Source organism: Pelodiscus sinensis, unplaced genomic scaffold, assembly GCF_049634645.1.
Source record: "Pelodiscus sinensis isolate JC-2024 unplaced genomic scaffold, ASM4963464v1 ctg76, whole genome shotgun sequence".
NCBI classification, from domain to species: domain Eukaryota; kingdom Metazoa; phylum Chordata; order Testudines; family Trionychidae; genus Pelodiscus; species Pelodiscus sinensis.
Genome location: NW_027465891.1, coordinates 34,489 through 60,482, shown reverse-complemented (window position 1 = coordinate 60,482; position 25,994 = coordinate 34,489). Strand labels below are relative to the sequence as shown.

The 25,994-nt window shown below is 70.9% G+C and overlaps 1 protein-coding gene across 2 annotated transcripts in view; it reads right to left on the bottom strand.

Moving 5' to 3' along the window:
- Positions 1-13,215: 13,215 nt before the first annotated feature.
- EBF4 (EBF family member 4) overlaps positions 13,216-25,994 on the bottom strand; it is a 47,261-nt gene continuing 34,482 nt past the window's right edge. Inside the window, exons 5-14 of one of the 2 annotated variants that reach the window (XM_075916077.1) lie at positions 24,760-24,877; positions 24,471-24,604; positions 23,672-23,798; positions 21,589-21,677; positions 20,831-20,896; positions 20,192-20,366; positions 19,410-19,595; positions 17,392-17,589; positions 16,636-16,711; positions 13,216-16,269 (exon numbers count right to left, since the gene is read on the bottom strand). In XM_075916077.1, the coding sequence (XP_075772192.1) occupies positions 16,641-16,711; positions 17,392-17,589; positions 19,410-19,595; positions 20,192-20,366; positions 20,831-20,896; positions 21,589-21,677; positions 23,672-23,798; positions 24,471-24,604; positions 24,760-24,877 (1,164 nt within the window). In that variant the 3' untranslated portion in view covers positions 13,216-16,269; positions 16,636-16,640. The remainder of the gene's footprint in view (positions 16,270-16,635; positions 16,712-17,391; positions 17,590-19,409; positions 19,596-20,191; positions 20,367-20,830; positions 20,897-21,588; positions 21,678-23,671; positions 23,799-24,470; positions 24,605-24,759; positions 24,878-25,994) is intronic. The other variant, XM_075916078.1, reaches the window with a different exon arrangement.

Here is a 25,994-nt window from a genome sequence, read left to right as displayed (position 1 = left end):
CGGCTCCTGTAACAAGTCTGGGCTACGCTGGGTCCCTGGGACCCAATAACCCTTCTCTTCTACCTGCCGCCGGAGAGTCCCGCTGGCTGCGGGTGGGGTGCAGGGCCCAGTGACTCCCCACGCTCCGTGACACCCCCCAGCAGGGCAGCCTCAGGGGCCGGGAACACAGAGGGCTGCTCAGTGCCTCTAACCCGGGCACTTAGTGCCGATTTCTCAGTGAGCTGCCATCACAGGGACACCTGCCCCCGACTCCTGCAGCCCTCTGCTTCCCGGCACCGGCGCTGGGCTCCAAAGTGCCCTGGGGGGTGGTTAGTTTGGGGCACAGCACCCGGCTCTTCACTGCAATCCCCAGACGAGTCCTTCCGCCTCTGGCCCAGGCCCCATGACTGGCAGAGTGTCTGTCCCTGCCTGCCCCCAGCTAGATCCCCACCCTCCCTGCTCTGCCCTGCGGCCAGGCAAGGGAGCTGCTTATATACAGCCACCCTTCCCAGGATTCCTTGCTGTGGGGCCTACAGTTCCCATGTGTCCTGCAAACTACAGCTCCCAGAATGCCACTGGGCCCAAAGCAGGAAGAGGGCAGTGCTGGAGCAAGCCCCTCCTTAAGGGAGGAGCATGGCGGGTTGCAGCCCTTCCCAGGGGCAGGCTCAGGGGTGCTGGGAGGGGCAGGGCTGGCCTTACCGTGAGGGGAACTGAGGCAGCCGCCCGAGTGCCAGGCTGTGGGGGAGGGGGCGCCCCAGGACCCAGAGTGCAGGCAGCTGTGGCACTGCTGGTGCACATGGGGGCGCTCTGCCCCAGGCGCCCGGCGGGGGGGGGGGGGGTCCATGCTGCAGGAGGGAGGGCAAAAGGGCAGGAAGGCACCTGCCTTGAGCCTTGCAAAGTGTTGGCCCAAGCCAGGGGCCTGGGGGCGTCATTTGAGCTCCCCACCTCAGGGTCCAAAATGTTGTGGGCCGGAGGAGGGGCAGCTCAGCGGTTTGAGCATTGGTCTCCTAAACCCAGGGCTGTGAGTTCAATCCTTGCAGGGGCCGTTCAGGGATTTGGGCAAAAATTGGTCAGGGCTGGTACTTGGTCCTGCTGTGAGGGCAGGGGACTGGACTCAATGACCTTGCGAGGTCCCTTCCAGCTCTTAGAGACAGGCATCTCCATTCATTTAATTTAGTTTAATTTAAAATGTACGGGCTAAGGGATGCGGGGGGGCCAGAGGAGAGCTAAGGGATGCTGGGGGAGGCCCGGGGGAGCGCTAAGGGATGCTGGGGGGGCCCAGGGGAGGGCTAAGGGATGCTGGGGAGGCCAGAGGAGAGCTAAGGGATGCTGGGGGGGGGCTGGGGGAGGCCCGGGGGAGGGCTAAGGGATGCTGGGGGGGCCCAGGGGAGGGCTAAGGGATGCTGGGGAGGCCAGAGGAGAGCTGGGGGGGCTGGGGGAGGCCCGGGGGAGGGCTAAGGGATGCTGGGGGGGCTGGGGGAGGCCCGGGGGAGGGCTAAGGGATGCTGGGGGGGCTGGGGGAGGCCCGGGGGAGCGCTAAGGGATGCTGGGGGGGCTGGGGGAGGCCCGGGGGAGGGCTAAGGGATGCTGGGGGGGGCTAGGGGAGGGCTAAGGGATGCTGGGGGGGCTGGGGGAGGCCCGGGGGAGGGCTAAGGGATGCTGGGGGGGCCCAGGGGAGGGCTAAGGGGGGCTGGGGGAGACCCGGGGGAGGGCTAAGGGATGCTGGGGGGGGCTAGGGGAGGGCTAAGGGATGCTGGGGGGGCTGGGGGAGGCCTGGGGGAGCGCTAAGGGATGCTGGGGGGGCCCAGGGGAGGGCTAAGGGGGGCTGGGGGAGACCCGGGGGAGCGCTAAGGGATGCTGGGGGAGGCCCGGGGGAGGGCTAAGGGATGCTGGGGGGGCTGGGGGAGGCCCGGGGGAGGGCTAAGGGATGCTGGGGGGGGCTAGGGGAGGGCTAAGGGATGCTGGGGGGGGCTGGGGGAGGCCCGGGGGAGTGCTAAGGGATGCTGGGGGGGCCCAGGGGAGGGCTAAGGGATGCTGGGGGGCCCAGGGGAGGGCTAAGGGATGCTGGGGGGGCTGGGGGAGGCCCGGGGGAGGGCTAAGGGATGCTGGGGGGGCCCAGGGGAGGGCTAAGGGGGGCTGGGGGAGACCCGGGGGAGCGCTAAGGGATGCTGGGGGAGGCCCGGGGGAGGGCTAAGGGATGCTGGGGGGGCCCAGGGGAGGGCTAAGGGATGCTGGAGGGGGCTGGGGGAGGCCCGGGGGAGGGCTAAGGGATGCTGGGGGGGCCCAGGGGAGGGCTAAGGGATGCTGGGGAGGCCAGAGGAGAGCTGGGGGGGCTGGGGGAGGCCCGGGGGAGTGCTAAGGGATGCTGGGGGGGCCCAGGGGAGGGCTAAGGGATGCTGGGGGGGGGCTGGGGGAGGCCCGGGGGAGGGCTAAGGGATGCTGGGGGGGCCCAGGGGAGGGCTAAGGGATGCTGGGGGGGGGCTGGGGGAGGCCCGGGGAGTGCTAAGGGATGCTGGGGGGGCCCAGGGGAGGGCTAAGGGATGCTGGGGGGGGGCTGGGGGAGGCCCGGGGGAGGGCTAAGGGATGCTGGGGGGGCCCAGGGGAGGGCTAAGGGATGCTGGGGGGGGGCTGGGGGAGGCCCGGGGGAGGGCTAAGGGATGCTGGGGGGGCTGGGGGAGGCCCGGGGGAGTGCTAAGGGATGCTGGGGGGGCCCAGGGGAGGGCTAAGGGATGCTGGGGAGGCCAGAGGAGAGCTGGGGGGGCTGGGGGAGGCCCGGGGGAGGGCTAAGGGATGCTGGGGGGGCCAGAGGAGAGCTGGGGGGGCTGGGGGAGGCCCGGGGGAGGGCTAAGGGATGCTGGGGGGGCCCGGTCCGGCCTGTGAGCATTCGGTGTAGCCCAGCCCTGCCTTGTGGTGGGGGCCGGATGCCGACTCCCCCGCGCTCGGTCCTGCCCCCCACACTGCCTGGCCGTGCCGTGCCAGCCGCCCCGCCCGGTTGGAGCAGCCCGGGGGCAGGTGCCGGCCCGTGGCCCGTGGCAGCAGAGGCAGGGGGCTGAGTGGGGAAGATTCGGATGACAGATGAGTTAATAAAAGTGCTTTGCTCCCCGCCCGGCCGCCCCTCCTGCCCCGCTGCGGCTCGGTGACCGTGCTCCCCAGATGCTGCCCGTCAAAGCCGCTGGGGCCACCTGCCTCTCTGCCGGCGCCGGGAGCCAATCGATCTCAGCAGCCCCCGCCTCGTGCCACGTGCCGGGAATGTCCGCACCTCGCTCTGACGCCCGCGGCCAAGCCCTTCCCCCACCACGCTGCTGCCCAGGGCCCCAGGCGGGTGCCGGGAGGCCGGGGGCGGGGGGTGCGCGAGGCCAGCAAGCCCCTGGCATGGCCACCCGGGCTGCATGGTTTGTCCCCCGAGGTTTCAGCCTGGTGTTCAGGCCTGGCTCTCTCCTAGGGTCCTGAGCTTCCCGCGGGGCTCAGCTACCTCCTCGCTCCCTGTGCCGTGGCGGAGACTGTGCTGGCCCCTGGCATCCCTGTGTTCACTCGCCTGTGTGGCTCTGGTGTAACTCTGTGTGTGTGTGTGTGCCTCAGTTTCCCTGGGCACCTGCCCCCCTGAGCCCCGTGGCCCTCATGGAGTGCACTGGGAATGGCGTTACAGGGCACCTTGGGCAGGGGAGGGAAGGGGAGTGGGGTACTCAGCAAGAGAGACCCCCATCCTGGACAGAGGAGCCCACACGCACGGAGGGAGGGCTGAGAAATTCACAGCAAGATCTTTGTCCTGCTAGTGAAGCCGGCTCTGCCATTCCAGGCCTGGCTCCAGGGGTCCTACTGCCCTCTCTGCAGTGGCTGGGTCGTGGCTCTTGGTTTCCGTGGTGCAGCGTGGGTTGGGCCGGGTGGCAGGGGCACCGTCAGCGGGCTGGCTGATGTCTCTTGGCTCTCTGGCATGGCGCGGGTGGGATAGGCAGCAGGGGCCCTCTCAGAGGCTGGGTTGTGACACCGTGTGGGCAGGCGAGGTGTCAGGGGCACGTCAGCACACCGGGCTGTGGCTCTTGGCTCTGGCATGGCACGGGCCGGCTGGATGGCAGGGGCGCTCTCAGCGGTTGGGTTGGGGCTCCGGGTTCCGTGGCATGGGCGGTCTGGGCAGCAGGGGTGCTCTCGGTGGCTGGGTTGTGGCTCTTACCTCCATGGCTGGGCTGGGCGATAGGGCGCTCTTGGTGGCTGGGTTGTGGCTCCGGGTTCCGTGGCCGGGCTGGGCGATAGGGCGCTCTTGGTGGCTGGGTTGTGGCTCTTACCTCCATGGCTGGGCTGGGTGATAGGGAGCTCTTGGTGGCTGGGTTGTGGCTCCGGGTTCCGTGGCCGGGCTGGGTGATAGGGAGCTCTTGGTGGCTGGGTTGTGGCTCCGGGTTCCGTGGCCGGGCTGGGCGATAGGGCGCTCTTGGTGGCTGGGTTGTGGCTCCAGATTCCGTGGCCGGGCTGGGCGATAGGGCGCTCTTGGTGGCTGGGTTGTGGCTCCGGGTTCCGTGGCCGGGCTGGGTGATAGGGAGCTCTTGGTGGCTGGGTTGTGGCTCCGGGTTCCGTGGCCGGGCTGGGCGATAGGGCGCTCTTGGTGGCTGGGTTGTGGCTCCGGGTTCCGTGGCCGGGCAGGGCGGCAGGGGCGCTCTTGGTGGCTGGGTTGTGGCTCCGGGTTCCGTGGCCGGGCTGGGTGATAGGGCGCTCTTGGTGGCTGGGTTGTGGCTCCGGGTTCCGTGGCCGGGCTGGGCGATAGGGCGCTCTTGGTGGCTGGGTTGTGGCTCCAGATTCCGTGGCCGGGCTGGGCGATAGGGCGCTCTTGGTGGCTGGGTTGTGGCTCCGGGTTCCGTGGCCGGGCAGGGCGGCAGGGGCGCTCTTGGTGGCTGGGTTGTGGCTCCGGGTTCCGTGGCAGGGCAGGGCGGCTTGCTGCACGGAGGCGGCTCTAATAGCTGCCGAGGTGAAGGAGCAGGCCGGGGGCTGTGATCACACCCGCCACAGCTGTACACACAGCACCTCATTAACCTTTCCTGATGAAGGCAATTATCCCCGGCACGTTCTCTCAGCTCGAGCGCAGGCTGCGCTGCCGCCCGGGCCGGGGCTGGCGCTGGGTCGAGCAGCCACTGGGGCCTTTGCTTCAGAGCCCCTGTCTCTGAGGTCCGGACTGCAGCCGCTCAGTCCCGGCCGGCGCCGTTAGAAACCCGCCCAGCTTCACGCTGGTTCATCCCTGCCCGCCCGGAGCCCGGGCCAGAGCCCCCAGCGCCGCACAAACTCAGTCCGGCCCGCGTGGCAGGGACAAAACCCAGCCGAGCTGGAGCAGCCGGTGTCGCCCGTCGCTGGGGAGTCCCTGGGGGGCTGGCTCTGGGGCTCCCCCCGCTGCCGCCCGCCCCACGCGGGTCAGTAGCCTCCTCGCCGACCGGGAAGGACATAGAAACTGGAGGCTGGTAGCGGTCGGTCGCCACGGCCACGGGAGGGGCCTGCACCCCCATCGGCGGCAGGAGGGGACTCTCAGGCGGCCTGTAGACTAGAAGGTTTATTGGTTCCCAGGGACACGGCGCAGCGCAGGGTCGGTGTGAGCACGACCCCGAGAGCAGACAGCCCCATTCCTCCGGGGGGAAGGGCCCTGAACCCCCCTTCCCTGCTCTCAGCCCCTGCACTGCTCCTAGCCTGCCCCTGCCCCAGGCCTGGACTCAGCCCCGCCTAGATCTTTGACCCTGGGAGAGAGCTGGGATCTTCTGAGTCTGGCCCTCCGGTCCGGAGCGAGTCAGCGGGAACCCCACCGAACACAGCACAGCCAGGCAGAAACACCCGCTTGCACACGCAGACGTCACCGGCCTCTGCCCCAGACGCCTGTGTCATTGACTCTAGCCACTGGGCCGCGCTGCCTCGGGACGGCACATGCATCCAACACGACAGAGGCGCTGCTGCCAGCCGCGGGGGGCGTCAGGGCTCTGTCCAGGCGCCGTGAGCACGAGGGATGCACGTTCCCCCCAGCCGTGCGCGGGAGGCGGCATGAGATCCACGTGCCTGTCTCTCAGCCCTTGGCACCATCTCTGGCTTCGCCCCCCCATGCAGACCCCGCCAGAGCCAGGCGGCCTGCGAGCGCGGGTGCGTTCGGCGCCTGTGGGGGGGCGGCGCTCGGCTCGGGGCCAGCCGGCTCCTGGCTGCGAAGGTGGGACGTAGTGGGGGTGCCTTGTTCGTGGCTTTGCTGGGCAGTGGGCTGGGGGCGACCTCTGCTGGCTGTGACAGGAGTCGTTATGCAAAGGGGGCTCCAAACCTGTCTGACCAGCTACCCCCCATGGGGAGGAACAAAGGGAGGTGGATGCTGCCCTGGCTGGGGGGCAGGGCTGGAGGAGAGTGAGTTAGTTTCTGTCTGGGAGCATGGAGGAAGCAGCCTCAGCAACAGGCTGGGGGGTTTAGAAGCCGAGACCCCCCCATCTCAAGGGGGGCTGAGGCATCCTAGGCCTGTCCGGTAACCAGATGACATCTGTGCTGTGCTGCATACTGGGGAGGCAATAAACTCCCTCTGTTCTACCGGCTGGGGGAGTCTGTCTGTGGCATTTCGGGGTGCAGGAGACGGGGAACCCCAACGCATCGTCACAGAAGGGGCTCGGGGTTTCCCCAGGCCAGGTCGGAGCACTCGCCCTGCACACTGCCCCGGCCGTGCCAGAGGGACCCCGCTAGAGGCGCCAGGCGAGCGCCCTCGGGCCAGTCGCACTCGGGCCAGGCCTCGCCGGGCCCTCCGGACAGCCCGCTGCCTCCCTCCCTGTGCCTCGCCCGGCCCCGGGGCAAAGGCGGCCCCCAGCGTGGGGTGAGAAGGGGCCTTGGCGGATCACGGGAGGACCCAACCCTGGGCCACAGCAACAGAGCCAGGGGAACCCCCCTGTGGGCTCCCCCAGGCCCCCCATCAAACTGCTGGCTCCTCGGCCCTGGGGGGCCAGCCTGGGGAGCGCCAGGCTCTGCGCTCGGGGCGGTAACAAGGCTTTTCCGCTGGCCAGCCCCTCTCTGGGCCCGGCTGAGCTGCGCCCCGGAGCTCGGCCCAGGCACGTGTGGGACGTGGACCCGCTGGAGCCACGGATGGAGGGACACGAGGAATCCATCCAGGGTGGGCAGCACCAGGCAGGCGGCAGAGCCCAGCGCGCTGGAGCCAGGAGCTGCCACCCCCCAGCTCTGGCAGCCCCAGCCCCATGTGCAGCCCCCCAGGGGGTAGCGAGCCCCCCGCATGTGGAGGTGCGACACTCGTCCCACGCCCTCTTCCTCAGCGCGGTCCCCTCCCCGTGCTCCCCGGATCCCTAGGGCTTGGGCCGAGTGTCCGGCCGCCGGACCAGGGCCATGCCCAAGAACCGCGCCGTCGCCTCCGGCCCTGCGGCGCAAAGGGAGGGGAGCGCAGCCCACGGCGGGCAGACGTGTGAAGCCGGCAGGCGCCGCACAATCTGCTGCGAGCTGCCTGCGCCCACGGCCCTGCCGCCCTGGGGGTCCCGCGCCGAGCAGCCCGCTGCACTGCCTCCTTCCCGCCCCGCTAGGGAGCCTGGAGCCGCCGGCCCCCGGAAACCTGCCGTGCTCAGCTTGCCAGCTGGGCGCACGCCCCCCCACGCAGAGCGCTGCCCGGGCGCCCCTTCCCCAGGCAGGCGGACCCCCCGGCCCGGTGCCAGCAGCTCCCAGGCACAGGCCAAGTCCCTGCACCCGCGCCATGGACCTGTGCTGCCCTCGGCACCCACGGGCTGCAGAGTGGGGGGGGTGGGCGCTGCCCAGGGAGCCGGTGCTGCCCATGTGCCGGGGCAGGAGCTGCCAGGGCCGGGCGAGGGCGGGGAACTTGCCGCGGGCCTGGCGGGGGACGCAGGGCGATGGTAGGTCACAAAGGGCGTGTCCTGGCATTGACAAGCGGGGGCCCCTGGTCCTGGCATGGCCTGGGGGGGTCTCCTGTCCGGGCCTGGCTGCCGGGGCAGTTGGAGGGGGCAGGTTCTCCACTGGGGCAGGGCCCTTGGGGCTGACCCATGAGCCGGGGGCGTTGCAGGACCATGCAGCTGGGGGCTCAGTCAGGGCCAGCGAGTCCCAGAAGCAGAGCACGCGAGGGCAGGAAGGGGCCAGCGACTCCAGCCCCCTGCCCAGGGCAGGACCCATCTGTCACGGAGTGTGGGGGAGCCCCCGCCCTGCCCCCCACCCGCAGCCAGGGGGACTCTCCGGCGGCAGGTAGAAGAGAAGGGCTTTTGGTTCCCAGGGACCCAGCGTAGCCCAGACTTGTTCCAGGAGCCAGGAGCCGCCAGTGCAGCCCAGCTTGGGGGGGGGGGGGGCAGAGCCTCAGCTCTGGGCCCCTGCCCTGGCCCCCCAGGCCAGCTGGGCTCCCTTCTCCCCCAGCCAGCAGAGAAACTAATGCCCACACCCAGCTACTGCTTCCAGGCCCAGGGGGTTATCTGCTGCCACCGGGCCCTCGGGTGGTGAGAGACTGAACATCCCCAGTGAGCCGTGCCCGGCCTCCCCTCCTTACGCAACCGGGGAAACTGAGGCACACACACACAGTCACTGCGGAGCCGCACGGGACAGTAGGAATCGCACACAGCACAACACAGCAACCAGCCAATGCAACAACAGAGCGAACACAGTGGACAAAATCCCCACAACATCACACCACCCCAACTCAGTCATCCCCGCCAGGGCTTGGTCAGGCCGGGCTCCCCCCCAGCCTCCCTCTGGCCCTAGAGCTGGCAAGGGGGGAGGGAGGAGTGGGGCAGAGGCAGGCAATTTGCTGCAGGCCCCTGCGGGTGACCTGGGAGGCTGCCCTGGGCAGTGGGGGTTGCATGCTCGGAGCTCCTGGCTGGCTGGGAAGGGGCAGGGGGTGTGGGGGGTGTTGCATGCTTGGAGCCCCAGGCTGGCCCTATGTGCACTGGTGCTGGGCTTAGCCGCGCCTGCCCCCAGGGCTGGCAGGGTGGGGCTGGGGTGGGTTTGGCCGGCTGCAGGCCGCTTCCTCCCCTGCCTGCCCCCTCACACAGCATGAGCCAAGGGGCTGGCGGGGTGTGCATGTGTGTTTCTGGCTTTGATTAGTGCCCTGGCAAGGGCCCTGTGCTCTGCCCCCCACTGTCCCTCCCCTGGGGTTGCAGCCCCATGGTGCTCTCAGCCATCACCCCTCCAGCTGAGAGGGTGAGTCATGTGGGCTCCTGCCACCAGCAAAGGAAGGAGAGTAGCTCTGTTTGCCAGATGGGGAAACTGAGGCACGGGGGCTAGTGACTTGCCCAAGGCCATGCAGGCCGTCAGTGGCAGAGCTGGGGTTGAACCCCCCCCCCAGCTGCCTGGATTCTGCCCTGTAATGATGAGTGGGAGGCCAAAAGGCGAACACCAGAGCCCATCCCCCCCCCCGCGGGCTGGCAAGGGGTGAGCGTGTAGGGAGCCCGAGTGCCAGTGCAGGTGTGTGTGTGCGCATGTGTGTGATGTGTGCACGCCCTGCCCATGCCCCTGTGTGCGGGTAGCTGGGCCAGTAGTGCCTAGGCCCCTTACTGGAGCAGGGCCCCTGCTGCTGTCCAGCTCCCAACGCAGGGTGGGCCCGGAGCGGACACCGCATGGGTTGTGTTTGCACTGTGGGCTGTGTCAGGCTGGGTGTGATTCCTGCTGTCCGGTGCTGCTTGGCTGTAACCCCATGTGTGTGCCTCAGTTTCCCCAGGCACTGCGCTGTAACCCCATGTGTGCGCCTCAGTTTCCCCGGGCGCTGCGCTGTAACCCCATGTGTGTGCCTCAGTTTCCCCAGGCACTGCGCTGGCACCTGGCTGGGAATGGTGGGCGTGACTCACCGAGGGAGGCTGCCCCTCTGAGCATGGCCACAGCAATAGCTCGGGCTGGCCTGGGTGAGGGGAGCACCCAGGTGGACAAAGGAGGCGGCGGGGCCGGGTGTGGTGCGGGGGGGGGGTGATCGCTCTCGGCTGGCGGGGATGCAGGGAGGGGGCAGGGCGCTGGCTCTGCCCCCCCCCCCGCCCCCCAGCTGGGCTGCACTGGAGGCTCCTGGCTCCTGGAACAAGTCTGGGCTACGCTGGGTCCCTGGGAACCAACAGCCCTTCTCTTCTACCTGCCGCCGGAGAGTCCCCTCCTGCTGCGAACGGGGGCAGGGCCCAGGGGCTCCCCCACACGCCGCTGGGGGCGGGGGCCGTTCAGCCCGGCAAGGAACAGTCCAGAGGCAGTGACGCTGAGTGGCACCGGCTGGACGTCCCTGCCCCCTCGCGCTGGCACGGGGGGCCTGGCGTCGGCCTGTAAAGCCCTTGCAAGTGTTGGGGGGGTCGCTGAGAAGCTGGGTGTCCCCCACCAAAGTGCACCCCAAAGGAACCCGCTGGCCTCGGGGGCGCCCACCCAGCGATTGCGCAGCGGGGGCCGCAGGGGCTGAACTCGGCTTTGGGGAGCGCTCCTCCCCCGGCTTCCCTCGCGCCGCGGGGGGGGGGGGGTGCGGGGGGCGGCTCGCAGGACCGGCTGGCCGTGCGCCCATGGCTCCGAAATGACGCTGCTGTGCAGACGCACCCGGCGCTGCCACGGGGCTCCTGGCTGGCGTGGCACAGACGTGGCTGGGACGGGCCGGGCCAGGTCTGGGCACCACTAAGGGCATCCGCTCAGGGCGAATTGCTCAGGCGCCATCTCGGGAGCCACGTCCCCCAGCGAAGGCCGGGGGTCACGCGAGGGGGGTTCACGGCCAGGCACGTGGCTGTTGCACCGCTGGGGGGCGTGCCCCGAACACAGTGGCGGCGGGCTGGGCGCAGTGGCTTCGCTGCTCCGTGGCCACCTGCCTGCTCCGGTGCCGTGGCCACGGGCGCTGCACTTGTGTTTCCAGCGCTGCTCCTGGGAGGCAGTGGCAGGCGGCGCCCGCCTACCGGGAGGGGCGGTGGCGTGGGGTGCACGGGCCGTGGCGCTGACGTGTGGCCAACGGCCCCGGAGGCGCCCACAAGGGCCCTGGCCTGAGGACCCACCAGCCCGTTGGGGGTCACCGGCCCCAGGAGAGGAGGGATTGTCCCTCCGCGCGGGCAGGGGGACAGGAGGGCCCGAGGCGCCTCCATCTTCTCTCCACTCCTGCCCCTGGAGGGGACAGGCCGGGGCGGATTCGCTGGCCCCAGACGGGTGACCCAGCAGCTGGTCCCCTCCCTGCGGAGAGAGCTCGGGGCCGGGCTGGGTGAGGGGTGCTCCTCAGCCGGCCGACCCTCGGCCTCCGCACCCCGGTGCGCTCAGAAACCTTCCGCTAAAGCGCCGGCCCCGCGAGCCCTTGGGGTGCCAGTCGCGGGCGAAATGTCCCTGGGACTGTGGGTCCTTTGGGATCGGGAGCTTATGGGAGTTGGGGCACAGGGAGCACTGGGGTGTCTGAGGGGAGGGGGGGATGGGTTAGAACCTCTCCCCTGTGTGAGGGGGGCTGGGGGGCACAGGGAGCACTGGGGTGTCTGAGGGGAGGTGGGGGATGGGTTATAACCTCTCCCCTGTGTAAGGGGGGCTGGGGGGCACAGGGAGCACTGGGGTGTCTGAGGGGAGGTGGGGGATGGGTTATAACCTCTCCCCTGTGTGAGGGGGGGCTGGGGGGCACAGGGAGCACTGGGGTGCCTGAGGGGAGGTGGGGGATGGGTTATAACCTCTCCCCTGTGTAAGGGGGGCTGGGGGGCACAGGGAGCACTGGGGTGTCTGAGGGGAGGTGGGGGATGGGTTATAACCTCTCCCCTGTGTGGGGGGGACTGGGGGGGCACAGGGAGCACTGGGGTGTGTGAGGGGAGGTGGGGGATGGGTCAGAACCTCTCCCCTGTGTGAGGGGGGGCTGGGGGGCACAGGGAGCGCTGGGGTGTGTGAGGGGAGGTGGGGGATGGGTTATAACCTCTCCCCTGTGTGGGGGGACTGGGGGGGCACAGGGAGCACTGGGGTGTCTGAGGGGAGGTGGGGGATGGGTTATAACCTCTCCCCTGTGTGGGGGGGACTGGGGGGGCACAGGGAGCACTGGGGTGTGTGAGGGGAGGTGGGGGATGGGTCAGAACCTCTCCCCTGTGTGAGGGGGGGCTGGGGGGCACAGGGAGCGCTGGGGTGTGTGAGGGGAGGTGGGGGATGGGTTATAGCCTCTCCCCTGTGTGGGGGGGACTGGGGGGGTACAGGGAGCGCTGGGGCATGTGAGGGGAGGGGGGGATGGGTTATAACCTCTCCCCCGTGTGGGGGGACTGGGGGGGCACAGGGAGCACTGGGGTGTGTGAGGGGAGGTGGGGGATGGGTTATAACCTCTCCCCTGTGTAAGGGGGGCTGGGGGGCACAGGGAGCACTGGGGTGTGTGAGGGGAGGTGGGGGATGGGTTATAACCTCTCCCCTGTGTAAGGGGGGCTGGGGGGCACAGGGAACACTGGGGTGTGTGAGGGGAGGTGGGGGATGGGTTATAACCTCTCCCCTGTGTAAGGGGGGCTGGGGGGCACAGGGAGCACTGGGGTGTCTGAGGGGAGGTGGGGGATGGGTTATAACCTCTCCCCTGTGTAAGGAGGCTGGGGGGGCACAGGGAGCACTGGGGTGTGTGAGGGGAGGTGGGGGATGGGTTATAACCTCTCCCCTGTGTGGGGGGACTGGGGGGGGCACAGGGAGCGCTGGCAGGCTGGGCTGCAGGTCGCCCCGGTTCTGAGTGGTTCTCCGATGGACTCTCGGCCGTGCTCCCAGGTTCCCGTTCCCGCAGAGGGGCAGGTGGGCTGCAGGCTGCGTGTGGGGAAACTGCCCCGCGGGGCCCAGGCCTGGCCACGTCTCCAAGGGCAGGGAGTCTGCGCCCGGAGTGGGGAGACAGGGGGACCCTTGCACCTGAGCATGGCTCCGTCCCGCCGCCCCCGGCTGTAGTCCCGGGGTGCCCCGTGCTGACCTGCCCCACGGTGGCCAAGGCACCGGCCCTGGGGAGCGCGCGGAGGGGCCCGGGGAGTCTCCCACGCTTGGCGCCCAGGCCTCGAGCTGGGACGTCCGGCTGCGAACGCCCTGGGCTCCCCCCGCTGCTCGGGCCGGCTCGGGAGGCAGCGGCCGGGTCTCCGTGCAGAGCAGCTGGCTGGCGGAGCGGCCTTCGCATCCGACCCGTGGCCACGTTTTGCTGCTGGGAGTCCCCCCCCCACGGCTCACGGCCTCGCAGGCACACGGGAGCCCAGCCCAGCTCCGTGGTACAAAGCCGTGGCCGGTGCCGGCCTGGCTCTGGCCTTCCAGACCCAGCCTGTGGATCTGGCCCTGGGGAAGGCGGCTGGGCGACCCGGGACGCCGCGGGGCAGAGACGAGACGCGGAGCCCTCCGGAGGCAGCGGCAGACAGTATATTCTAGGCTCCGGCGCCCAGGGCGCTCACAGTTACACAGTGCGGGCGGGAGCTCGGCTACGGAGCAGGCTTCACAGGACACGAGGGAGAGTAGAAAAGTCAGCACGGGGGCGCCCGCCGGTGCCGAGAGACGGGGCGCTGGGGAGCCCCCTTTCGCCTCCCACCTCCCCTATTTACAGACGCTGGCTCCCCGCGGCCGGCTGGGGAGAGCAGCAGGAAGAAAGGGCCTGACCCAGGAGCCGTGCGCCCAGCCTGCCCCGCTCAGCACAAACACACAGCTGGGGTGGGGTGGGGAGCCATGAAATCGCAGGGGTGGCGCCTCTGACTGGGTGTCTGCAGCCAGGGGCCAGACTCAGGCAGGGCCCCCCGGAGAGCCAGGGGCCGGACTCAGGCAGGGCCCCCCGGAGAGCCAGGGGCCAGGCTGGGGCAGGGCCCCCCCGGAGAGCCAGGGGCCAGGCTGGGACAGGGCCCCCCAGAGAGCCAGGGGCCAGGCTGGGGCAGGGCCCCCCCGGAGAGCCAGGGGCCAGGCTGGGGCAGGGCCCCCCGGAGAGCCAGGGGCCAGGCTGGGACAGGGCCCCCCGGAGAGCCAGGGGCCAGGCTGGGAAAGGGCCCCCCGGAGAGCCAGGGGCCAGGCTGGGGCAGGGCCCCCCGGAGAGCCAGGGGCCAGGCTGGGGCAGGGCCCCCCGGAGAGCCAGGGGCCAGGCTGGGGCAGGGCCCCCCGGAGAGCCAGGGGCCAGGCTGGGAAAGGGCCCCCCGGAGAGCCAGGGGCCAGGCTGGGGCAGGGCCCCCCGGAGAGCCAGGGGCCAGGCTGGGGCAGGGCCCCCGGAGAGCCAGGGGCCAGGCTGGGGCAGGGCCCCCGGAGAGCCAGGGGCCAGGCTGGGGCAGGGCCCCCGGAGAGCCAGGGGCCAGGCTGGGGCAGGGCCCCCCAGAGAGCCAGGGGCCAGGCTGGGGCAGGGCCCCCAGGGTTAACCCGGAGCGGAGGGGAGAGGCCAGCGCAGCGAGTGTCTGACTCGTGTACCCGGGTGTGGCGCTTGGCTGGCGCCCGCCTGCGCCTCTTGCGCTTTGCGAATTCCTCCCCGGGCCAGGGCCAGGCAGCCGGGGACTCGGGGGGTGGCCTGGGAGAGGAATCCAACGGCCGGCCTGGGCTCCCGTCCCTCTGGTGCTCGCAGGGCTGGGGCCAGCGGCCCGGCCAGGCCAGACTCGGCTCCAGCCCAGAGCCCCCGCCCTGTACTGCGGCCTGGGCTAAGGTGGCCGTTCTGGGGACCCCTGCCTTCGGTGTGGGGACCCGTGGGGGGGCAGCACCGCAGTGGGCTGGGACGGGCACCTCCCATGCCCTGCATCTGGCCCACGAGCCCCTCTGGCCTTGCCCCTGGCATGCCGGCTGGCTGCCCAGCCCCGTGCCTGCCGCTCAGCGCGGCTCTGCCCCAAAGCCCAGCGGCCCCGGAGCCAGGCTCTGCCGCTTTGATGTTCAAGTAGCCAAGTGGATGGGTTGGTTCCCGTACCCCAGGCCCCGGGGCCACTGGCTGGAGGCCGTGGGGCATGGGCCACGTTAGCGCTGGCTGGAGGCCGTGGGGCACGGGCCACGTTAGCGCTGGCTGGAGGCCGTGGGGCACGGGCCACGTTAGCGCTGGCTGGAGGCCGCGGGGCACGGGCCACGTTAGCGCTGGCTGAAGGCCGCGGGGCACAGGCCACGTTAGCGCTGGCTGGAGGCCGTGGGGCACGGGCCACATTAGCGCTGCCTGGAGGCCGCGGGGCACGGGCCACGTTAGCGCTGGCTGGAGGCCGTGGGGCACGGGCCACATTAGCGCTGGCTGGAGGCCGCGGGGCACGGGCCACGTTAGCGCTGGCTGGAGGCCGCGGGGCACAGGCCACGTTAGCGCTGGCTGGAGGCCGCGGGGCACAGGCCACGTTAGCGCTGGCTGGAGGCCGCGGGGCACGGGCCACGTTAGCGCTGGCTGGAGGCCGCGGGGTACAGGCCACGTTAGCGCTGGCTGGAGGCCGCGGGGCACAGGCCACGTTAGCGCTGGCTGGAGGCCGCGGGGCACGGGCCACGTTAGCGCTGGCTGGAGGCCGTGGGGCACGGGCCACGTTAGCACTGGCTGGAGGCCACTGGGCACGGGCCACGTTAGCGCTGGCTGGAGGCCGCGGGGCACGGGCCACGTTAGCGCTGGCTGGAGGCCGCGGGGCACGGGCCACGTTAGCGCTGGCTGGAGGCCGCGGGGCACGGGCCACGTTAGCGCTGGCTGGAGGCCACTGGGCACGGGCCACATTAGCGCTGGCTGGAGGCCGCGGGGCACGGGCCACATTAGCGCTGGCTGGAGGCCGCGGGGCACGGGCCACATTAGCGCTGGCTGGAGGCCGCGGGGCACGGGCCACGTTAGCGCTGGCTGGAGGCCGTGGGGCATGGGCCACGTTACCAGCGGCTGCGGGGGGTCAGACGGGCACCTCTGCCCCACAAAGTGGCGGGGCTGGGCCAGCCCGACTCGGGGGGCCGCCCACACCCCAGGGTACGGAATCCAGACCCGCTCTGATGCCCCCTCCCGGCCCCCTTGGCAGAGGGGCTGGGGCGCAGTGGGTCCTGAGGGAGTGGGTGGAGCCAGGACCAGAGCCTGAGTCCTGCCCCAAAGCCTCTGGTCAGGCTGCTGAGCCAGGGGGAGCGCCCCACAGTCGGTTCCCCGGCGGGCCCCCTGGGGCGGCTGTCCTGTGGGGGGCTGGGCAGCCCCCGAAGGAAGGAGGGTGGGGGGCAGTCAGAGCGAGAGACCCCCTAGCGCCCCCAGATAGCCCCACCCCTTTGCACGTCCGCCTCTGGCCCTCGGCACGACAGCGCGGCCCCTGAGCCCCCTTCGGCCGCAGCCGGGCCCCCAAGGAGCTGCCACCGCAGGGTCCATGGAGCGAGGGGGCCTGTGGGCAAGAGCCCCCAGCCCGGGGGGCACAGTCACTGGCGAGGTTCAGTCCCCGTGTGTGGGCCGCTCCCTCCGGGGTCCTCGTCCAGGGGTCCCAGGTCACACGGGCGGCAGGAAGAGACCCCACACATCTGCAGAAGGAGGAGACAGAGTCGGGCGGGGTCCCGGCGGGGGGGGGGAAGCAGAGGGGGTCGGGCAGAGTCCCTGAGGGAGGAGGGGGAAGCAGTGGGGGTCGGGTGGGGTCCGGCGGGGGGGGGGGGAAGCAGAGGGGGTCTGGCGGAGTCCCTGAGGGAGGAGGGGGAAGCAGTGGGGGTCGGGCGGGGTCCCGGCGGGAGGGGGGAGAAGCAGAGGGGGTCGGGCGGGGTACGGCGGGGGGGAAGCAGAGGGGGTCGGGCCGAGTCCCAGAGGGTGGAGGGGGAAGCAGAGGGGGTCGGGCGGGGTCCCGGCGGGGGGGGAAGCAGAGGGGGTCGGGCGGGGTCCCGGCGGGGGGGACGTACTGTGTCTAGGAATAGGCCAGGCCTTGCAGCGACCGAGCCGGCGGGTGAAACTTCTCCGAGTCCTCGAAAGTCTGGTCTGGGCAGCCAGGAGGGGGAGAGAGAGACTGTCAGCACGGGGGGGGGGGAAAGACCATCTGCACCCCGTCTCTGCAGGGGATCCCCCCGCCCGGCAGCCCCCCTGTGCCCGTCTCTGCAGGGGATCCCCCCGCCCGGCAGCCCCCCTGTGCCCGTCTCTGCAGGGGATCCCCCCGCCTGGCAGCCCCCCCGTGCCCCTCTCTGCAGGGGATCCCCCCGCCCGGCAGCCCCCCTGTGCCCCTCTCTGCAGGGGATCCCCCCGCCCGGCAGCCCCCGTGCCCCTCTTTGCAGGGGATTCCCTCGCCCAGCTGGGATTGCTCTGCCAAGTCTCTGGCCGGACTCAGGTCTAACATCTCAGGCCCAAGCCGGTGCCGCGACTGGGGCAGAGCCGCCCAGGCAGGGGCAGCCGGAATGCCGTTGGCGGGAAGGGTAACACAGGCCAGGCCAGGCGGCAGGGACGGGGGCGGGCACAGTGGCAGCCTTGTTAACCTGTGGAACTGGCTGCTGCAGGGCGGGAGAGCTGGCGATGCCTGAGAGGCGTTCAAACCCAGCGCAGCCGAGGACAGTAGGGGAGGGACGGCCCGGGCCTGGCCTGGCTCCGGGGACCCTGGGGCTGCTGGGCTGGGGCAGAGCTGGCACCCGTGTCCGTCAGTGGCCCTGCCCCCGCCGGGCGTGGCTCACCCTGCAGGCTGGCGGCGCTGGCACAGGTGGGCGTGGGCGAGGCGGGCGGGCGCACCACGGGCGCAAAGGCGCTCTTCTGCTTCACGGCCGAGAGCATGTGGACCGGGGAGAAGGAGAAGACGGCGCTGGGGGTGGAGGAGCCGGTGCCGGCCGGGAGGCTGATGGAGGAGGTGCCCAGCGGGGGGCTGGAGGGCATGACTGCAGCGGGCAGAGAGTCAGGCAGGAGCCCAGGGAGCAGCCGGGTCAGCGTGGGGGCAGGGCAGGGACTCTGGGGGCACACCCTGCCCCTCACGGCCCTAGGGGCTTGTGGGGGGGCCCCCGCCCCACACTCCTGGGAAGTTGTGGGTGACGCGCCGTGCCCCCCCACAGCCCTGGGGAGCTATGGGGGGAACCCTGCCCCACATGCCTGGGGAGTTGTGGGCGACACGCCCTGCCCCCGTGGCCCTGGGAGCTGTGGCCGACGCCCCGATGGCCCTGGGGAGCTGTGGGCGACACACCCTGCCCCCGGGGCCCTGGGAGCTGTGGGCGACGCCCCGTGGCCCTGGGGAGCTGTGGGCGACACCCAGAGGCCCTGGGAGCTGTGAGCGACACCCCGTGGCCCTGGGGAGCTGTGGGCGACACCCAGAGGCCCTGGGGAGCTGTGAGCGACGCCCAGTGGCCCTGGGGAGCTGTGGGCGACGCCCCGTAGCCCTGGGGAGCTGTGGGCGACACCCAGAGGCCCTGGGGAGCTGTGAGCGACACCCAGAGGCCCTGGGGAGCTGTGGGCGACACCCTGTGGCCCTGGGGAGCTGTGAGCAACACCCCGTGGCCCTGGGGAGCTGTGGGCGACGCCCCGTGGCCCTGGGGAGCTGTGGGCGACACCCCGTGGCCCTGGGGAGCTGTGAGCGACACCCAGAGGCCCTGGGGAGCTGTGGGTGACGCCCCGTGGCCCTGGGGAGCTGTGAGCGACACCCAGAGGCCCTGGGGAGCTGTGGGCGACGCCCCGTGGCCCTGGGGAGCTGTGGGCGACACCCAGAGGCCCTGGGGAGCTGTGAGCGACGCCCCGTGGCCCTGGGGAGCTGTGAGCGACACCCCGTGGCCCTGGGGAGCTGTGGGCGACGCCCCGTAGCCCTGGAGAGCTGTGGGCGACACCCAGAGGCCCTGGGGAGCTGTGAGCGACACCCAGAGGCCCTGGGGAGCTGTGGGCGACACCCTGTGGCCCTGGGGAGCTGTGAGCAACACCCCGTGGCCCTGGGGAGCTGTGGGCGACGCCCCGTGGCCCTGGGGAGCTGTGGGCGACACCCCGTGGCCCTGGGGAGCTGTGAGCGACACCCAGAGGCCCTGGGGAGCTGTGGGTGACGCCCCGTGGCCCTGGGGAGCTGTGAGCAACACCCAGAGGCCCTGGGGAGCTGTGGGCGACGCCCCGTGGCCCTGGGGAGCTGTGGGCGACACCCAGAGGCCCTGGGGAGCTGTGGGTGACACCCAGAGGCCCTGGGGAGCTGTGGGCAACACCCTGTGGCCCTGGGGAGCTGTGGGCGACACCCCGTGGCCCTAGGGAGCTGTGGGCGATGCCCCGTGGCCCTGGGAGCTGTGGGCGACACCTGGAGGCCCTGGGGAGCTGTGGGTGACACCCCGTGGCCCTGGGAGCTGTGGGCGACGCCCAGAGGCCCTGGGGAGCTGTGGGCGACACCCCGTGGCCCTGGGGAGCTGTGGGCGACACCCCGTGGCCCTGGGGAGCTGTGAGTGACACCCAGAGGCCCTGGGGAGCTGTGGGCGACGCCCAGAGGCCCTGGGGAGCTGTGGGTGACGCCCCGTGGCCCTGGGGAGCTGTGGGCGACGCCCAGAGGCCCTGGGGAGCTGTGGGTGACACCCCGTGGCCCTGGGAGCTGTGGGCGACGCCCCGTGGCCCTGGGGAGCTGTGGGTGACACCCCGTGGCCCTGGGAGCTGTGGGCGACGCCCCGTGGCCCTGGGGAGCTGTGGGTGACACCCCGTGGCCCTGGGAGCTGTGGGCGACGCCCCGCGGCCCGGGGGGACTCACTGGCGTAGGGGGAGTTGGCGGTGGAGCCGTTGAGGAAGCTGGGGGAGCCGGGCACGCCCAGGCCGGCCATGGCGGCCGCCCCGTAGCCGTTCATGCTGGACGTGAGGGTGCTGTAGCTGCTCTGCTGCGGGCTGGAGCTGGGCACGTAGCCCCGCGGCGAGACGCTGCTCGTGCTGCGGGCGTAGCCTGCGGGCAAGAGGGGCAGCCTGGGCAGGATGGCCGGGGGGGGCCGACCCCCGGGGGAGCAATGGGCCCCCAGCCAGGAGCATTATGGGAGTGGGCCCCCGGTCCAGCCCCTCCGGCAGGGAGCCGCTGGCTGGTCCGCACGGGGCCGTGGGGCCTGGCTGCCTGTGCTCGAACCGGAGCGCAGGCCCCAGCCACGCAGAGACCGGGGCCCGGCCCAGAACCTGCCCGTCTGCTGGCCCCACGCCGGGCTCCTCAGGGCAGGCGCCTCCCCCTGCAGTGCAGCCAGCTCTGGGGAGGGGCGCAGCAGCTGCTACCAGCCCCCAGCAGCTCAGGCGCAGGGTGTCTGCCACCCGCTCTGCTGGCAGGAGGTGGGCAGGGAGTGGGGCTCAGCTGCCAGCGCGGGCCCCAGGCTCAGGCCGCCGGGCACCGCCTTGCCGGGGGTCCCAGAAGGGGCTCTGCCCCCTGGGAGCTCAGTGTCTAAGGCACCGACAGGCCTGCCCCCCACCTCCCTGGCAGGGAGCCGAGAGGCCCGAGCTGCCCCACCTGGGGGGCCAGGCCCCTGCCCACCCACCGCGCCCCCTGCCTGCCCCACACACCTTGCTCGGGGCCCGGGCCGGAGTCGCTCATGCTGGCCAGCTGGCTGCCGAAGGAGGGGACGCCCATCATGCCGGCGTGGGCGTGGTTCCCGGCCAGGGAGGCCAGCTGGCTGGGGGGGCGCGGGACGCTGTACAGGGCCTCGGCGATGTCCGCCGCGCGCTTCAGGATGATGTCCTGCAGGGACAGGAGCCCGCTAGCCCCGGGCGCCCAGCCCGGCCCGGCCACCCCCTCCCTGGGGCAGGGGCTGAGGGAGACGCTGCGCGCTGGCGGGGGGCTGAGGCCTCCCAAACTCGTGTCACGCAGGAGCTCCGGGGGCGCGGGCGCAGCGTGTGCCCAGGGGCAGGGCAGGGGCAGGGGCAGGGCGGCTCCCTCAGACCCGGGGTTCCTGATGGGAAGCGCATGAGGGGCTGGGGCCAGCACGGAGTGCCAGGCCCTGCCCCCCTCCTGGGCTCCTGGTGGCCGCCCCAGCTCCCCGGCGGGGCCCGGGGCCCGTCTCCCCTGCGGGTGCCAAGCCCGGGCAGTCGCTCTGGCGCTGGCTTTGGCTCCCGAGCCGCATCGGGCAGCACCCGGGCCCATGCCCGGAGGGGGGTCAGAGGCCAAGGGGATGGGCAGGCGGCTCAGCGCTAGCTCTGCGGTACCTGGTTACTGTGCGGCATCCCGTACAGGGCCTCCACCAGGTCAGCCGCCCTCTTCAGCAGGACCTCCTGGGGAGAGAGGGGCCTGAGACGGGGCGGGGGGCTCCCCAGGGTGGCAGCGCTCAGGGAAGGAAGCTGTCTGGCCGCCGGGCACGTTATTCCCTCGCCTCCCGCCGTGCCGCCCCCGGGCCAGACGCTGGGCCGGCCCCTCACCCCCCGCACGATGCCCATTGCCGCTGGTATGCGCCTCTGCCCAAATCCTGCGCCCCGACAGCCCCACGGGCCTCGCCCCTCCGGGACGCTGCCAGCCACGCGCCAGCTCCCGCCATGGTCCCCGGGGCTGCCCGGCAGCCTGCGGGGCTCAGACAGCGGCGTGGGCAGGAGACGGAGCGTGGGGCTCAGACGTGAGGGGGTGTTTGTGAGCTGGCTGGGTGGCCCTGGCAGCGGGGAGGCCCCAGGGACTGCCGGCCAGTTGTGCCTCAGTTTCCCCCTCAGGGTACAAACTCAGTAAGTGGCCACAGGGTGCATGGGTGGGATTCAAGATCTTAGGGGAGCCCAAGGCAGATGCTGGGCACTGGGGCGTCGTCCCCCCTCCCCTGCCCCCTCGGGCTGGCGCCAGGCGCTGTACAGGCGTGAGGAGCCTCCCCACATGGGCGGGGCCAGAGCCGTGCAGCCGTTTGTTAGGGGCGCTGCCATGCCCACCATGGGGCCATCCAGCCCAGCCCACGCAGCCTCCACCCCCCCCATGGCAGCCGCCCTACCTTGGGTAAGCGCTCGGGGTCTCCGGGGTGCCGGGGGATCACCTTCTGCAGCCGCTGGAAGCCGTAGTCGATGGTGGGCTCGTTCAGCGCTGGGGAGGGAGAGAGGGAGGGTCAGGTCCCGTGGGCCGGCGCTCTCCCAGTGGGGGAAACTGAGGCACGACACAGGGGGCTGGCCGGACTGCGGGCTCACGGCCAGCCTGCACAACCAGGAGTCCTGGGGTGACAAAGTGAGAATGTTTCGTAATGATTCTGTCACCCCAGCGTGCCTCGGTTTCCCTCCCGCCTTGCCTGTCTCCCAGGGGGCAGAGGGGACATGTGCTCGCCGGCCAGGCCGGGAGACCCAGGGGTGCAGCGTCCGACCCAAAGACACAAGACGCCCGGGCTACCAGGGCCGGCCCCCAAGGCTGAACACCCGCCCTGGGAGCAGCGTGCCCAGCCCACGACTCGGGCACACTGGGGAAGGGGCCGGCTCCTGCTCCCTCCCGGCTGGGGCGTAGCAGGGGCTGGCCGGTCGGCCGGTACTTTAGCCCGTATGTCTCCGGGCTGAGCCAGGGCTGTGGCCAGGTGCCCGACAGACCCGGCGGCTGCCCCCTGCACGGGGAGAGGCTCGCCCGGGGGCTGGCCCCAGGCGCCTGGCTGGGCACAGCTCCCAGCAGGGGCCAGAGGCTCCTCTAGGACGTGGGGGCCGGGGAGGAGGGGTGGGAGGACGCCCCGTCATTCCTCGTGGGATGAGGTTTATGGAGCATCGACAAAGGGCTTTGACGTCGACCGCGGAGCATCCAGACTAGCGCGCGGATCAGCCGTGTGTCGGCGCCGCCTGGCAGCCACGGACATGGAAATGAAGCGGCGATTATTGAAATCCGCTTCATTTCCCTTTGCCCAATAAACAAAGCTACGTGGCTCCGTCGACAGAGCCATGAAGTGGAGACGTACCCTGGGAGAACCCGTTTGGATTTGGGGGGATGGGTTAGAACCTCTCCCTTGTGTGTGGGGGGGGGTGTGTGTGACGTAGTGGGGGTACTTGCTGGGCTGTGGTGACCCCTGCTGTCTGGAGCAAGACCCAGCAGGGAAAACCTCATTATGCAAAGGGGACTCCATACCAGTTGAACCAGACACCCCCCATGGGGAGAAACAAAGGAAGGTGGATGCTGCCCTGGCTGGGGGCAGGGCTGGAGGAGGGTGAGTTAGTTTCTGTCTGGGAGCATGGAGGAAGCAGCCTCAGCAACAGGCTGGGGGGTTTAGAAGCCGAGACCCCCCCATCTCAAGGGGGGCTGAGGCATCCTAGGCCTGCCCTGTAACCTGGTGACATCTGTGCTGTGCTGTATCCTGAAGAAGCAATAAACCCCCTCTGTTCTACCGGCTGGGGGAGTCTGTTCGTGCCATTCCAGGGGTGCAGGAGGCGGGGGACCCCAACGCGCCGTCACAGGAGGGCTGGGGGCACAGGGCGGTTGGGGTGTCTGAGGGGAGGTGGGGGATGGGTTGTAACCTCTCCCCTATGTGGGGGGGGGCTGGGGGGGCACAGGGAGGTTGGGGTGTCTGAGGGGAGGTGGGGGATGGGTTGTAACCTCTCCCCTGTGTGGGGGGGGCTGGGGGCACAGGGCGGTTGGGGTGTCTGAGGGGAGGGGGGATGGGTTGTAACCTCTCCCCTGTGTGGGGGGGGCTGGGGGCACAGGGCGGTTGGGGTGTCTGAGGGGAGGGGGGATGGGTTGTAACCTCTCCCCTGTGTGGGGGGGGCTGGGGGCACAGGGCGGTTGGGGTGTCTGAGGGGAGGGGGGATGGGTTGTAACCTCTCCCCTGTGTGGGGGGGGCTGGGGGCACAGGGCGGTTGGGGTGTCTGAGGGGAGGGGGGATGGGTTGTAACCTCTCCCCTGTGTGGGGGGGGCTGGGGGCACAGGGCAGTTGGGGTGTCTGAGGGGTTGCCCGTGGGGCCATGGAGCACAGGGCCCTGCTCGGTGCCTCACAGAGGGGGCGAGCGGCGCCGGTTGGGCGCAAGTGACCCCGGGGCGATCCCCCCGCGGGGCCCCCACAGCCGGCGGCTCAGGCCCTGGGCGGAGTCGCGGAGCCGGCCGCGCCGCGCCCTCACCCGTGTAGACGAAGCGGCCGGGCGCCCCCTTGCAGAACTGCTTGGACTTGTAGGAGAGCGTCACCTCCACCACGCCGGGGATGTGCCGGGGCGGCGTCTGCACGCGGATGGCGTGGGGGGTGATCAGCTGCAGGGCGAGAGAGCGGGGCTGAGCCTGGCGGCTTCCCGGCCTCGCTGCCGGGCTGGGGCAGGGACCCGTCGCTCCGCCACCGCCCCTCCCAGGCAGCCCCGGGCCCCTCCCCAGCCCCCTGCTCTTCCCTGGGGCCAGAGCTCGGAAGGGAGCCTGGCTCCGCACCCAGAGGGCGGGGAGGGGGCAGGCTCCTTTGCCGTGATCCAGCCGGAGGGGCCACCCAGGCCCACGGGGAAGTGGCTGAGCCGTTGCACAGCAGCACCGGTGGGGCAGGGCATGTGGGGCACAGCAACACCAGCGGGGGAGGGCATGTGGGGCGCAGCTGCACTGATGGGGGCAGGGCGAGTGGGGCGCAGTGGCACCGGTGGGGCAGGGAGCGTGAGGCACAGCGGCACCAGTGGGGCAGGGAGCATGAGGCACAGCGGCACCAGCGCGGGAGGGCGTGTGGGGCGCAGCAGCACTGATGGGGGCAGGGCGTGTGGGGCGCAGTGGCACCGGTGGGGCAGGGAGCGTGAGGCACAGCGGCACCGGTGGGGCAGGGCGTGTGGGGCGCAGCTGCACTGATGGGGGCAGGGTGAGTGGGGCGCAGTGGCACCGGTGGGGCAGGGAGCGTGAGGCACAGCGGCACCGGTGGGGCAGGGCGTGTGGGGGCAGGGCTGCACTCCCCACCTCGCTCCAGACCAGCATGGTGCCGAAGACGACCTGCAGCCCGTCGAAGAAGTTGTCGCCGATGACGATGACGGTGGCGCCGCCGGTGGTCCAGCCTTCACTGGGGCTGATGGCCTTGATGCAGGGGGTGGCTGCTGCAGGGGGAGAGGGGCAGGAGCAGGTTTCTCAGGGCCCCACGCTCCGTGCCCGGAGACCCCTGCACGCTGAGCCGGCCCCGCCGCTGCCTCCGCTCTGGGCCCGGGCGGCCTGCGGGCGGCAGGACGGCTGCTCGGCGGAGCCAGGCACTCACCTTCGGAGGGGTCCAGGCGTCGCGCCCGGCGCCCGTGCTTCGAGTTGTTGTGCACGAACATGTTATCGGACACCGCCAGGACGTGCCCGTCCACGTTCACCGTCGTGGACACCACCACCTGGCAGAGCACCAGTGTTAGCACGGCAGGAGGGGCGTCCTGCGCACCGGCCAGGGGCCCCCGCAGCTCTCAGGCATCGCTGCCAGCTGCACCACGAGAGCACATGCCAGAGGCTGGCCAGGAAGGGTAGAGTCCTTAGACCCCCCCCATGGGACAGTCCACTGCTCCATAGCATCCTTAGACCCCCCCATGGGACAGTCCACTGCTCCATAGCATCCTTAGACCCCCCCATGGGACAGACCACTGCTCCATAGCATCCTTAGACCCCCCCCCATGGGACAGACCACTGCTCCATAGCATCCTTAGAACCCCCCATGGGACAGTCCACTGCTCCATAGCATCCTTAGACCCCCCCATGGGACAGTCCACTGCTCCATAGCATCCTTAGACCCCCCCCCATGGGACAGTCCACTGCTCCATAGCATCCTTAGACCCCCCCCCCCATGGGACAGACCACTGCTCCATAGCATCCTTAGACCCCCCTCCCATGGGACAGACCACTGCTCCATAGCATCCTTAGACCCCCCCCCCATGGGACAGTCCACTGCTCCATAGCATCCTTAGACCCCCCCCCCCCATGGGACAGTCCACTGCTCCATAGCATCCTTAGACCCCCCCCCCCATGGGACAGTCCACTGCTCCATAGCATCCTTAGACCCCCCCCCCCCATGGGACAGTCCACTGCTCCATAGCATCCTTAGACCCCCCCATGGGACAGTCCACTGCTCCATAGCATCCTTAGACCCCCCCCCATGGGACAGTCCACTGCTCCATAGCATCCTTAGACCCCCCCTCCATGGGACAGTCCACTGCTCCATAGCATCCTTAGAACAGCCCCCAATGGGACAGCCCACTGCTCCATAGCATCCTTAGACCTTCCCCCCCATGGGACAGACCACTGCTCCATAGCATCCTTAGAACCCTCCCCCACAATGGGACAGTCCACTGCTCCACAGCATCCTTAGACCCCCCCCCATGGGACAGTCCACTGCTCCATAGCATCCTTAGAACCCCCCCCCCAATGGGACAGACCACTGCTCCATAGCATCCTTAGAACCCCCCCCCATGGGACAGCCCACTGCTCCATAGCATCCTTAGACCCCCCCCCATGGGACAG